General features: G+C 42.5%; 1 protein-coding gene across 5 annotated transcripts in view; it reads right to left on the reverse strand.

Moving 5' to 3' along the window:
• kiaa1109 (KIAA1109 ortholog) overlaps positions 1–13,799 on the reverse strand; it is an 81,225-nt gene that overhangs the window by 45,146 nt on the left and 22,280 nt on the right. For all 5 annotated transcript variants that reach the window (XM_013915231.1, XM_013915234.1, XM_013915233.1 and 2 more), the window contains exons 16-35: positions 13,043–13,140; positions 12,654–12,838; positions 10,460–10,566; positions 10,151–10,359; positions 9,768–9,986; positions 9,302–9,439; positions 7,498–7,674; positions 7,163–7,291; positions 6,440–6,559; positions 5,995–6,323; positions 5,113–5,363; positions 4,635–4,878; positions 3,977–4,468; positions 2,615–2,888; positions 2,376–2,513; positions 2,143–2,213; positions 1,677–1,850; positions 1,072–1,192; positions 766–915; positions 175–302 (exon numbers count right to left, since the gene is read on the reverse strand). In XM_013915231.1, the coding sequence (XP_013770685.1) occupies positions 175–302; positions 766–915; positions 1,072–1,192; positions 1,677–1,850; positions 2,143–2,213; positions 2,376–2,513; positions 2,615–2,888; positions 3,977–4,468; positions 4,635–4,878; positions 5,113–5,363; positions 5,995–6,323; positions 6,440–6,559; positions 7,163–7,291; positions 7,498–7,674; positions 9,302–9,439; positions 9,768–9,986; positions 10,151–10,359; positions 10,460–10,566; positions 12,654–12,838; positions 13,043–13,140 (3,754 nt within the window). The remainder of the gene's footprint in view (positions 1–174; positions 303–765; positions 916–1,071; positions 1,193–1,676; positions 1,851–2,142; positions 2,214–2,375; positions 2,514–2,614; positions 2,889–3,976; positions 4,469–4,634; positions 4,879–5,112; positions 5,364–5,994; positions 6,324–6,439; positions 6,560–7,162; positions 7,292–7,497; positions 7,675–9,301; positions 9,440–9,767; positions 9,987–10,150; positions 10,360–10,459; positions 10,567–12,653; positions 12,839–13,042; positions 13,141–13,799) is intronic.

A 13,799-nucleotide genomic window follows, 5' to 3' on the forward strand; every position in this document is an offset into this window, starting at 1 on the left:
TATATATATATATAAAAAAAGCAATCCAACAACCAAACGTGATGGAGTGTGTCAAACCGAGCGTGTCAAACGAGGATATTTGCCCCGGGCATACACACTCCAAAAAGCTTAGTCACTGTAAGACTGTAAGCACACAAACACATACAATGTCATGACAAGAGCTGGAGGCATTACCTGTTCATCCTGAACTGGGTGGCAATCCTGTCAAAGCATAGTGCCACTAGAGACACATGTGTGACACTCTTACTGGAGCAAGATGGTGACCCTTCCTCTACAGAGGCCTGCAGGAGGCAAAGGTTCACCTGCACATAAAAGACAACAAGAGAAAGAAACACAAATCCAACTTGAAGTTAAATGCTGTGTGGGAAAAACATTGCTCTTCAAAATCAAACATTCAGAAATACTTGTGTCCAGAATAACAAGACAAAGTATGATAGTAGTCGTTTAAGTAGTCATACACATTCCATTCAGAGGAATTGTAAAATGCTTGTATAATCTAATGGCGTCTGAAACTTCGGAAAGGGCCATGTTTCCAAATCTATAGCTCCACAGTAAAATGAAAATAATAAACAAGCAGCTAAATAACACTAAGCTGTTATTAAAATACTCCACACTAAATCAGAAACTACTGCATATTCATTGTTTCAGTATAAAGGGATCTGCAGTAGTGCTCATGATTCTGTGCTTGCTCCCGACCCCTTGTGGCTAGAGCATATTTTTTAGGACAGCCACTGGCCTCTCATTATTCTGGGTCACAGGTCTCACCTTGGGGATGGACACGTTGGCTTGGAGGCCCTTGATTTTCACATTATCTGGTTTGACGGACAGGTCTGTCTGGCCATGGGAGATGTTTAGGGAACCAGGGGTCGTGCCCTCCGTCTTGGACAGCTTATGCTCCTGCTTGCCTGTTTGGCTCTGTGCGGATCCAGACCCAAAATAGAGGGACAAGAGTCAACAGGCAATAAACCCCGCTTCTACTCACTTTTAAGCTAAGGCAGTGATTTTATTAAATCTCTCAACATTTTAAATATTAAGCTGTTGTTGCTCTGCGCTGTGACTTGCTGTACTTACAGACTCAGTGACGGTAGATTTGCTGATCTGATAGGCTTCATTGAGGACTTTCCCGTGCAGGTCATCCAGAATAGCTGCTGGGTGTCGGATGCTTGCAAAGTGGGCCATGGACTCGATGTACCTGAAACAAACCAAGTACACAGAGCTATTAGAAAACTTCTAGTTTTATAGAAAGAGTTGATACAAGTTTTATCTATCTGCAAAAAACTGTAAAGGCTCCAAACTGAACAAGTGATTAATGTCTTTTAGAACATTTCCAACCCAGTGCTGCTGGCCTCTGGCAAACTAAAGATTCCAACTGCTAAACAATCAAGAAAAGAACCAGACTCTGAAGCTCTGTCAGCAGAATTTTAGATCCAAGTTTCATTGTGCAGAGGGATTAAACTGGCTTAAGGTCAAATCTTAGCCTCAGGCTAAAAATAACCGGAAACTAAGAAAGTGCAGTGTGAGAAAGAGTTTTTTGGCAGTCGTGAGATTATCTTTATAATCTGGTTTTTCAGACCAGTATTAAAAACCCATTTCTAAAGGAGATGTGGCTAATGAGGCAGCCTGACAACAGAAATGTTCCAGGCCAGCTAACTCTGTCTGATAAGCATCGTAACTACCTGTCCAGGGATTCAGCCACAAGAGGTGTGAGCACCACGTTGATGGCTCCTTTCACCTCCACAATGGCAGTGGTTCTGGTCTGAGCTAGGGGCTGCTCCAGAGACCAGTCATCTGTGGTTGTGTCCTCATCTGTGTTCTCCATGGCCCTCTTATCCAGGGGTGTATACGGGGTACTGTAGAGATATGAAGAAAGCTTAAAGCAAACATAGAAGAAGCTGCAACCTCAAAGGACTGCAACTTGTGTGTTGTAGAGTATAATTAGTAATGGTGGCTGACACATTACTGGCTGATAAAAAGAAAACAATGCCATGAAGCTGAGCGGCAATACAGTAACTTCATAATTAAAAGTTATTGGAAAAATCTATGATTTTAAAGCAAAAAAAAAACAACAAAACAAAAAAAAACAGCCCACACGTTCCTATGAGAATTTTTCAACTGGAAGTGATAATGATTAAGGTCAAATACCTGTTGTTCTCACCCATCAGCTGAACACCTCTGTCTAACAGCGAGCTGGCTGAGAGGCCGTGCTTTATTACCTGTAATGTATAAGAAACAGGCCCATTCTTAAACTGATGGTCTGAGTGAATAATGGACATAGAGGCACAATGCCAGCATTAACAGCATTACAGAGGAAATAATACATGTGGACTGAGTCAGTAATCTCACTACATGAAGACTAATACTATTAAGATAAAGACCTTAAAGCTTGGGATGGAGAGCTGGTCAAAAGAGCCAGAGCTCTCCTCGCTGGTAGGCGTGTCCAGATCAAGGGGGCGATGCAGCGAAGACTTGGAGGTTCTTTTATTGGTGGGTTGTTTGACAGACCAATTTGAGACCTAGCAGAGGTAAAGTTAAATATAGGGATAATAATCAAATCATAATGTCAGGCTATAGATGAACGAATTTTCCATCAGGGGTGTAATGCTAAAGAATTTACCTGGTAGTGGGCTAGGTAGTTCTGGTAACACGCCATGACGTGAGGCTGTCGAGTTACCGGGCCCGGTTCCGCCATCTTTTCTGCCTCCACTGAGCTTTCCTCCTCCATTGCCAGGGCTGAGACAAAGGAGGCCTGAGATGTGTGGCTGGGCAGGGGCTGAGGCGGCAGTGGAGGGAGTGTAGGAGGCATCGGCAGAGGACGTGGTTCAGTGATCAGCTCCCCATTGAGAACGTACGTGAGGGGACCCTCAACACTGTGGTAGATGGAGCTTCGGCTGTGGGAGGACAAAATATGAATAAAAAGGACTCAAATTAATTTGTCAAGTGATTAAAAAGATGTCAGTGTTTTGGTGCAAAACGGTCTTTCATTTCATCTAAAAGCAAAAATCCTTTGAAAGCTTAGTTGTGAACCAAAATGTTGAGAACGTCCGTGTGCAGTTTTATGCTCTTGAATTCAGCTTTATGCTTTCATAGTTTCCACGAGTGAAACTTTTCACGAGAGCGAATCGATTATTTATGTTTTCGTGGACGCTGTATCAATCAAAAAAAGCGTGCTGAAATCAATGCGAGGGCAATTTATGGCAGCAGAGAAATGAGGAGGTAGTTTCAGAACGAGAGCGAAATCCAATTTGCGAAACATACCTGCAGTGAGTGGCTGCCGTGGATCAAACATCTCATTTGTTCAAATCCCCTCCATGACGTTCAGCCGTGCATGCATGATTGAATCGCAGTAATAAAATAAAGCTGCACCGTATTTACCTTCAGGCCAAGTTGCTTTACACATTGATATTTGCAACTAGTTTGGTATTAAAGATAAAAATTGCGTAACACGGTTCAAGTATTCTAACTCATAGCTGAATCGAGCCATTTTACAATCATTGTAAAGATTGAAGGTCTTCTAGTTACTTGTTTTTAAAAGGTCTCTGAATTTGCTTCCAACTCCAGCTACCTTCAAACTTCAAGTGAAACCACTCATTCTCTTGGTGTATTTCAACAGTTTGAATCTTAACATGTACAATATATATTAAAACAAATTCTTTACAACTGCTCATTATTATTATTTAAAAGGGGCAGCACTTTGAAAGAAATGCAGCAAGGTCAGAACTTTTTTTAGACAGGTCATTAATTCATCTGCTCTTAGAGAGGAGAAATGAGAGACTCTTTGATGTTACTGTGAGCTGTCTTCAGTCTACCATCTCCTTAATCCCCATGCTTAACCTTGTACATGATCTGACCATGCTCTCGCTCTCAAATTTTCAAACTCTTTAACTTTGAGAACTTTTGCAAGCTTCCCTGGGGCTTAGCGACATTTGGAGAATATTGCACGCTCCATTTTCTAAAGTATGTCATCATCTCATCTGACCTGTAGTTCTCCATGTGATACGGTGGCTGCTGAGGCTGCTGCATCTGCTGCCTCCTCTTCTTTTTGCGTCCTGGGTAAGTCCCCGGTCCCTCGTCAGCGCTGCTGATTGGCTCAAAGTCCTCAGCAGCGGAGAAGTAGGCCTCGCTGTCGGCCACTGACATGCTGGAGTCGGCAGAGCGGTACTGATGGAAGGTGTTCGAGTCCGCTGATGGCGTGAAGGGAAAGGAGCCGTAGCTTCTACGCTGATGGGGGGAATCCAAGACGTTCTCATCGCTGCGGGAAACCTCGCTGCTGAACTGCACGCCTCCAGACAACACCGGTGGCGGCTTATCTGTGAAAACGGCCGCCGACAGGCTCTTGGTGCTGCCCAGCCGACCAGAGTGCACAGAGGACTGACGCTTGAGAGGAGAGCAGAGGGGTGAGCGCACTGAGGAGCGGTCCTGGGAGCTGTTGGGTGAGACCGGTGATACTTCTGGGACTTCCCCTAGGGTGCTGCAAAGAAACCGGGGAAAATGCAGCATTCAGGAGGCATGACAGGAAATATATAGAGGGAAAACTTCAACACTTTATATCTAATACATGAACATAACTAGAAGAGTTCAATATTTGGGGTTCAGAATTTTTGGACCACAGTAAATTGCATGAATGTGCTACTCACTCAGCAGGGCTTTTGCCATTCATGGGGAACACACGTTCCTCTGTGCTTGGCGAGGGGGAATCTCTCTCTCCTGCCAGTAAGGGTAAGGCAGCACTGGAGGAGCTGTTTTCTTCAGAGGAAGAGGCCGAGCTGTGGGATCGTTGGGGCACCTGGAGACTCAGGTGTTGCTGACCATGTCTCTCAGGCAGCTCAGGAGGCAGACAAGGAGAGTGTGTGTCTGTTTTCAGTCCAACCGCCTTCCCTCCTAAATGAGAGGGATTAAAAATGTATGTACATCAACATATTGTTTATCTAAAACACCCTCAGTCATCGAACCTTGAACAGAAAAGGAAACGCATTCTTCCTGCAGGGTCTTGTTTAGTCAGAGAGGTTCCATTTCATTTGCTTATGAATTAAAAAGATTGCAATTATTCTTTATTGTTTTCCTTAAAAGGAGAGTCACTCTTGTTGATAGTAGAAAATAAAGAATAAATCTTACCATCCACTTTGGGCGTTTCCTTTGTAATGATACACTCCCCAGGCTGTAGCAAAGATTGGCCGTAACACATGTCTGACTCGGTGCTGGATGAAGAGAATGCAGATGAGGAGGAGGGCGTCAGATCTTCTAGCTTGAAGAAGTCCAGCCCCATGTTGGTACCTCCAAAGAACCTGCAGCCACCGAGGCAGCCACAGCGGTTCCTGTTTCGCTTGTTCCGAATGCTGGCATCCTCTGGCCACAGGAACCAGAGTCTGAGGAAAAGAGGAGTGAATAAAATAAGAGAAATTGAGTAAATAAGAAAAATAGTTTTGGGGCTCTCTTTCTTAGCTGAAAGAAAAAAAAAAAAAAAAGGTTTTCTTTCCCTGCTGTACGCCTGATTTTATCCAGTCATTCATACTGAGACCTTGACAATAAAATGTACCTGTAACATTTACCTACAGTAATAATACACATGCTGGAATATAAGACTGAAAACAAAGCACTTCACTAGCACTGGTTCCTTAACAGATTCTTAATTATTCCATTCAGAATCACAGCAAGTGACCAAAACTCTAGTCTGATATCATGTTTAATGAGTCAGGATACTGTAAATGACGAAATACAATGAACAACATGTAAATGAGTTGAATAGCTTCACAACTGTCTCGGTGACACATTCTAGAGGAGTGTGATTCAAAGTGTGAGTCAGTCCCCCTCTGAAAAGAAATGTCAGCTTTTACATTCTCCAAAACCTGCAATTATTGGTCTCCCATTTATCTCATGGGTGCTAGTGACCGCACTGCTGGAAAGCTGAGATAAAAAAAACAAAAAAACAAATCAAACTTTTTTCTTTTTTTAAATAGTGGCTTGGAAAACAAAATGCTTAGATTTGTTTTCTTCTACCTTTTGGTTTGAGCATCGTGCAGTTCCAGAAATTGCCTCTGCACTTCACATTTGGCTGGGTGGTCAGCAGCCAGGGCAATATCTGCCGTGATGAGGTTCAGGTTGACTGCACCCGCCTCCAGCCAGACAGAACGTCGCAGCAAAGGTGGCTGACCGAGACCCAACGGCTGACCCGGACCTTGACCCTGTCCAGCCGGCTGCAGCCTGGTCACTTCAGCGTGTTGTTGTTCAATGTACTGCCGGATGTTTACATCCTGCACCACAGCGCTGATGCCCTCGCCCACTGCCTGGTTGTGCAGGTTACAGTTGGCTACACGAATAATGCCCGTCTGGAGGTGGGGAAGAAGAGAGAAAACAGAGAAGATCCTCAAAAAGTATAGAAAAAGAAACATTCTGAAGTTAAACAGTTATAGCTTCAGAGTTTTGGTTTTTTTACGCTCATTACCTTGATACTGGCAGCACAGCCATGCTCGACAATGAAGAGGTCAACTCCATCCATGGCCAGGCGGGTCATGGTGTACTTCAGCTCCTCGGATGTGCGACAGTGACCGGGGAGGCAGCTCAACTGAAAGACAACCATCATTTAGTAGCAGAAACTTTTGAACCTTTACTAAAAGCCAAGCTGCTGTTTAGTGTTAGACTATGCTTTAAATACTGCTGTACAGCCTGTAGACATAGTGGCTTAGACACTAATGAGGGCTTTTAGGCAGCATTTTCAAAAATATCCTTGTTAGTATTCGTATACAGACAAGACACTTTGTGAGACATGTTCCATCATTTTATACATCATGGTGCTGTGTATGTACAGCTGTTCCAAGCAGATAAATAGATACGGGTTAGACTTTTTTCTCAGACTTTGTTTTTCTGTGAGAAAAAGTGCACTTTCTGAGTCATGCATCATTAAAGAAAGGCTCAAAGTGGTCTCAGTTTATTTTCTGGTCTCATTTGAACATTTCATTTCACAAAGGACAGCTCGGACCAGCATTCAAATCTCACAAAAAGCAGCCATCAGCCATAATGATCTAATTTAGCAGCTTCCAGTAAGCAATTCAGACACACGACTGCTAACTAGTTCAAACCGGAGCCTGACAGCAGAGAAAGTGAAAATGTGTTTAGAAATGAGCCTCAAATATCACGCAGTATTTCATTGTATGCTGTCTGGCTGCACCTTGGCATCGCAGATGCGACGATCAACACCGTGCTGGCAGATGACAGAGGGCTTGGGTTGTTCTAGCTGGAAATCCCGGGAGAACACGTGGAAAAGGAAAGTCTTAGCCCACTCAATCATGCTGGCCACCTAAATAATCACCACGAAAAACAGTAACAAGAAAATAAAATAGATACAGTGATTACGGGGGTTTGAAGCATGAAAAACATTAAAGCACAGCACACTCTGACAAGCTTTTAAGTAAAAATGTGCACATTTCTTTAAAATTTGCAAACGCGGGTTTGATTTCTACTGTACTGGTGTTTAATTCCAGTTAATAAAACAGACTCACACACCTGTGGAACAGTGACCCTGCCAGTGAGCCCCCCAGCCTGCATATCAATAAGCCATGCATACTCCAGTGTGTCACTGCCCAGAGGAAGGCCCTGAGCGGAGAACATGGCATGGGCCCTCATCTGTAGGCCAGACAGACTCAGGTGGCCGTCTCTCAACACCCCATCAGCTGTGGGACGCTGTCACAAAAGAAAGGATTTGCACTTACAAAACCATCATAAATTGATATGACACGATGCTTTTTTTCCCCCCTAACGTGTAACCTGTGACAACGTTCTTTAATAAGCCTCCAGATTTTCCGTATTCCAGATTTAAAGAGTGCATATTATCTAGCCAAGGGAGGGAGATGAAAACACATTCTCTGTTGAGGATTAGTGAAAGTTATTAACTCAGCAGCAAATAGGATCTAACACAGCTAAAGATTACAAATTCTGTGCAGTTGCACAATATGCAGCTGCTTATGTAAATATGCGGCTATAGCAAGCGCGATTCACATTATGCAACATCTACAGCAGCTTTTATGGTTTTTGAAGGACTGAATTGCCCTTTCAGCCTAAATTTTTAAAAAAAGTCAGTTTGTTTTTTTATTGCTGACTCAATTAAAATGCAAAGCCATATAGTTGCTTGACTTAAGTGGTTTCAAGTAATATCTGAATAAATTCAAGTTAATAGCAAAATTGCACTGAAAATACTACAAAACACAACTGCTGTCAGTTTAAAGGAAAGAGTGAAGAAATGGCAGAATTTGCTTAAGTTAAAGAACTTTGGCCAAATGTGATTAGTATGAGAAAAGTAAATTACACCAGCACCCTGGACGTCTCAGTTTATTGTCCACATTTGGGTAAACAGCTTTTGAAAAACACCTTCCAGTGTGGAGATTTTCACAAACTCAGTTTCTGCATTTACATGTGGACATGACAAACAAAGACTTACACCTCTCCTTATCTGACATCAGACTGTGCACTGTGTTACTGCTCCATCAGGCTGCCAATAGGCCAACATTTCTTAGGGGTTATATCATCACCTGTTGTTTCCTTGACAGAACTTGACAAAGGTGTTTGGATTTTCATGAGGACAGAGATTCTTAAACTAAAGCTGTATATCTATATTTAAAAAGAAGAAGAAGACGAAGAAGAAGACGAAGAAGAAGACGAAGAAGAAGACGAAGAAGAAGACGAAGAAGAAGAAAACAAACAAACATATATGTGTGTGGACACTAGGGCTGTGCGATATGACCAAAATCTCATATCCCAATATAAGACATCTATCGTCCCGATAACGATATAAATTTTCTGTAAATATTTTAAAATATTTTAAAAACCACAAAGGTAGACATGAGTTGCATAGTATTCACCAACCAGTGATTAAGATCTACTTAATGTATCGAATTAGCCTGTTGTGACGATACTTAATCTTAGCTTGTATAAAAACAATCTGAAGGTTCAGCTGAAATACTGAGAAGTTGAGCAGATGTGCTCTAATGCTGTTTTAACTTCAGTTATTCATTTATGTTTACTCACTATAGCTGCATTAACATGATAAAGTGTAACTCTGTGCTCTCCTGCAGGACAGCCCTCTAAATAGGAATGTGGTCTGGGAGTCCAAAAATAGTGTAGCACTAAGATGCAGGTGCCATGCGTCACTGAAAGGCGTAGAGGGAGTGAAATAGAAGAATTGTTTGCTGGAAATACACAAAGATGGGACTAGAAGTGTCTAAGACCAATCAGATCTAGTCTAATACTTATATATTTAGGAAACTCCATAAAACACAGGAGCCTAGCGTCAGCAGGTAGGTCAGTCTAATACCTGGTAGTTGTCACTGACAAAGATGTGAACAGGGGACAGGAGCAGCTGAAGCTTTGTCTCCTTGTAGCCCTTTTTCATCTCAAAACACAGCCGCTCCAAGAAGCCGGATGGAGCTTCGGGACCCTCGCTGCTGCAGTGCTGTAGAGCCCAGATACAGTAAGCAAACATACTGAGTCATCAGCACAGACACACACTGATGGAAACCTACTGATCAAAGATAATTAATGTATATTATCGAAGGTATACAATCTGTCTACCTGATGCAAATTTACATTCTTCCATTTTTCTTTTACCAATTAAAACACAATATTTAGTAACTGATTACTATACTTTAAAAATGGCTTATTTTGTTCGTCTTACACTTGACTGTTTCCCACTGCAGTGAGCAAATGCTTCATAACCATATTCTGTGCACTAACTCTGCTCCCCACCCCTCGTTCTCAACTACTTGTGTCATCAGTCTTACCACTGGCAGCCGGCCGTGAACTTTGTAGAGGTTAATGAGCACGGTGATGTCCCAGGGCCGCAGGTCAAGGGGATGGATGTCTGAGGTTTCTTTATGTTCGCTGTCTTCCATTCCCAGTGGAGACCAGCCAAGGCCCGAGGAAGTAGAAGTGGACAACACAGGGCTCGACACGGCTTCCTCGAAGTCTGTGTACATGTCATCCTCGCCAAAATAATTTTCCTGTGAGAACAAAATATGAGGGGGATTAGAAAATTGTTTTAAAAAAAGGGCAACTTTTTCATGATTTCATTCCTCTTATGCTTACTTGGTGCTTATGTTATGAAGTGTCTATTAATAAATTGGTTCAGTGACTACATAGTAAGTCATAGTAAGAATTTCGGTACCTTGATGGAAATCAGAGCTCGGAGCAAAGGCCCATAGAGAATTATTTGAGAATCTGGTGACATTTCCATTTCCACATGAAGTCTGTCAGGGGGCAGCTCTGAGGGGTCAGTGGTTGCCCGACTGTGGGGCGCTGAAGCAGATGTGTGAGCCACTGAGGTGTGTTCTGGGGGCCGCAAGGCCGATAGCATGGATTCCTCCATCTCAGAAACTGGGAAAATAATCAGAGCGAGGTAAAACAACAGTATCTACACATGAATGTAAACAATGATGACAGATTTTAAAGAACTCATACTGAGCAGTTAGCTTACATGACTGTTTGAGTTGCTCATCAGCCTTCTGGGGATAAATGGGGTGCCAGGTGTAGTCAATGATAAGCAAAAAGTTGGGCACACTCCAGCAATCTACCCAACCAGATCTGATGTAAGGACGAGAAACACGGACACTCAGAGCACAGTCATAATGCTTTATCACCATTTCAGATGGATTTTACACTTTATCGTTTGCTTCATGACCCGTTCATCCGAGGACACAGCAGACGCAGCAAATAGGTCACGCCTGATTTCTCGGTAGCACACAGCGTGCCGGCTCAGAAAGTATTCGATCGTAACCTCCCAGGGGGTTATTGGGTGTCTGACAGTGCTGCGCCTGTGGGTCATGTATAATAAATGATCTGGATGTTGGTTATCATGTAGCCAGTGCACAAGGCATGTGCATGTGCTGCCTAAATAGCAAAGGATCTTTACAATCTCTTTAAACTCCCACTGACCGAGTGGTTTACACATTTGCATAACAAGCCCAGGCTCAATTCCTAGTTTGTCAATACTAATCTCACACAGCTCTAATGTGAGCAAAACACATAACCTGATGAGTTTTGACAAGTAAAGCATTTACTGTACAAAATATCACAATACAAGATAAATTTGAAGCTTGATAAATAGGTAAGTTAGCTTTTAAACCTTGCTACACATCCATACATACATCTTTGTGAGGCTAGGAGTCTAACCAGACCTTCGTCTCCTCAGTCACCTGCACCAACCCCTCTAACTGGACAGAGACTTTCCCATGACAGCCAAGAGACAATATCTCCAGTGTATCCTGGGCAGGTTTGCCACGACTGAAATACCTCATCTGGGGGGCATAGTACTCAGACACCTGAAGCACCTCAGCTGCCTCCTTTTGATGTGGAGGAGCAGCTGCTCTACTCTGAGCTCCTCTCGAATGACCGAGTTCTTCACCTTACTGCTAACCGAGAGCCACAGATACCCTTTGGTGAAAGCTCATTTCAGCAATTTCTTTCTTTCGGTCACTACCCACAGCTTGTGGCCGTACACGGAACAATAGCTTGACCATTAATCGCAGTTTCTCTTTTCCCGCTCCGCTCTCTCCTCTCCACCTCAGACCAGTACAATGCTTGGGTAAGGCTTACACATATAAGAACATTTAGATAGTACAGCAGCAGCACCCCACTTCTTTATGTCATCAGAAGAAAACAACATCTGCACAGAAGGTAGAATCATTTTGGAAACAAGTGCTGTGACCAGATGCAGGTAAGAATTGAGGCACTGTATTAAAACAAAGCTCCGTGGGGAGAGAAAAGGATAACAGTTGATGACAAGAACAGTTTGCTGCCTTTTTAAAAATGTGGGTATAAAATCTTTGAGGTTGTTCCACAGCAAACAAAACAAAAAGGAAAACATGTATCACGCCATTTCTGGATTCAAATCTTAATTCATGCAGTGAATAAACTAAAAAAAATAAATAAAAAGAAATGGCGTAAAGAAAAAAAAGGAGACCTCAGAATCCCCCATCACCTACTTCAAGAAATACAAACTGAAGCTTTTGGAACAGCCCGCGCATTACTCTGCTTTGAACATCACTAAAAATTTGATGTGCAGCCCTTAAACATGTGCATGCAAGACACCCTAAAATATCTCAGAACACGAGATATGTAAGTAAGAGTGGTGATATTTCCTAAATCGAGAATAGAAACACCCTCGGGGGTTAAAACAAACAAAAAAAACAAACAAAAAAAAAACACAAAAAAAAAAAAACGGAGGGTTTGCGAGATGTGATATCTGTAAGCTATCCACGCTTTTACAATTACTGTTCATGAAATAACAAGATATGACTGCAACAGTGCAAGGCTTATTTTTAATTTTTAATGTCTGTATTTATTACTTTTGACTTAAATGGCACACAACTGCAGCTTCATCTTGCATAAGATGTATTCATGCTTCTCAAAAGGTCCCTTTTCTGAGTAGAAACGAGCTCCATTAAAACAAAGTCTACTTCATGTCACTTCAAACCAACATGGCAGCAACAACTGATCAGACCACAGCATGAAAAGTGCAGGTTAGTGCTACTCTTACTTGAAATTACCACCTACTATCTTTTTACCTCAGAAGTAAGAGATGTTACGGTGGTGAGTCATCATACTCTTTGCTAACGCACTCACTTTGTTCCCCCACAACTAGAGAGAAATGATTCCTGGCCTTAACTCACTCTGCGCGGGTGATGTTCCTCCACCTCGACTTGGCGGCTTTCGGAGGAGGAGCTCCTTGATTCTCCCCCGGCATGAACATGTCTGGGGGCAGCTTCATGTTCTGGTAGTCTTTGGCCAGGGTGAGCAAGGGGCAGCGGCTCGGATGGCACTCTGGCAGGGAAAGTCGCATGTCTGTATCTTCCGCCTGAGGAGGACAAAGTACGCGAACATTAATGCACCCACACATGTTCTGGAGTCACATTTGTGAGTAAAGAGCAAATAAATCTGTATCTATAAAATACTGCTTTGAAATGTTTTTTAAACAAGAAAATCCTTTACAACTACATAAAAAAAATAGTTCTCTATTGGATATTTATTTTTGGAATAAACTATAAACCGATTCACTCACCTTTAAGCTGAAGCGGGTATGGCAGGTGGTTGGAACAAACTCATTGAAAGGCAAAGTGAAGTCTATATTGAGCGTCTCGCCGCAGGCTGCTAGGTACACTAAAGAAGATCAATAATGCAATTGATTAGTTTGCTGTCCTCCTAGGATTAAGTAGAGTATACATATACTGTAAGATGTATCATGACTTAATAAAGTTAAAATGCCTTGGACATTAGCTGCCAACGTTAAAGAGGTACTAAAGCGTCGATTGCCTTCGTGCTCTACCTGGATGTTTTTCTTATACTTATCTCACAGCGTAGACACGACAAGCATAAACAGCAGGTTTATTTGACACACTGTAGAACTGTATCACTGTTATTACAAAGGCTCTGTGTTATTTCACATACACATAACTTCCTTTAAAATGACACACGCAGAAAGGTACAGGACATCGTTAAACACATTTGCAGTAAATATTCAGTATGAGGTTTTTAAACTTCTAGGCTTATCTAATTAAGCATCTAAAACGATTAGTTATGTCTATAACTTCTGTTCCCTGAAGGAGAGGAACGAGGTACAACACATAAGTATGGGATATCACGCCCTCGCGTGTCCTGGCTGAAGAAACCTTTATTCACGCCTTTACGGCAGATGACGTGTGATGACACGCGCACGGCCCCGCCCGCACATACAGTGGGGCAAAAAAGTATTTAGTCAGCCACCGATTGTGCAAGTTCCCCCACCTAAAATGATGACAGAGGTCAGTAATTTGCACCAG

Source organism: Pundamilia nyererei, unplaced genomic scaffold (assembly GCF_000239375.1).
Source record: "Pundamilia nyererei isolate P.nyererei 1_Seehausen unplaced genomic scaffold, PunNye1.0 scaffold00274, whole genome shotgun sequence".
Lineage (NCBI taxonomy): Eukaryota > Metazoa > Chordata > Actinopteri > Cichliformes > Cichlidae > Pundamilia > Pundamilia nyererei.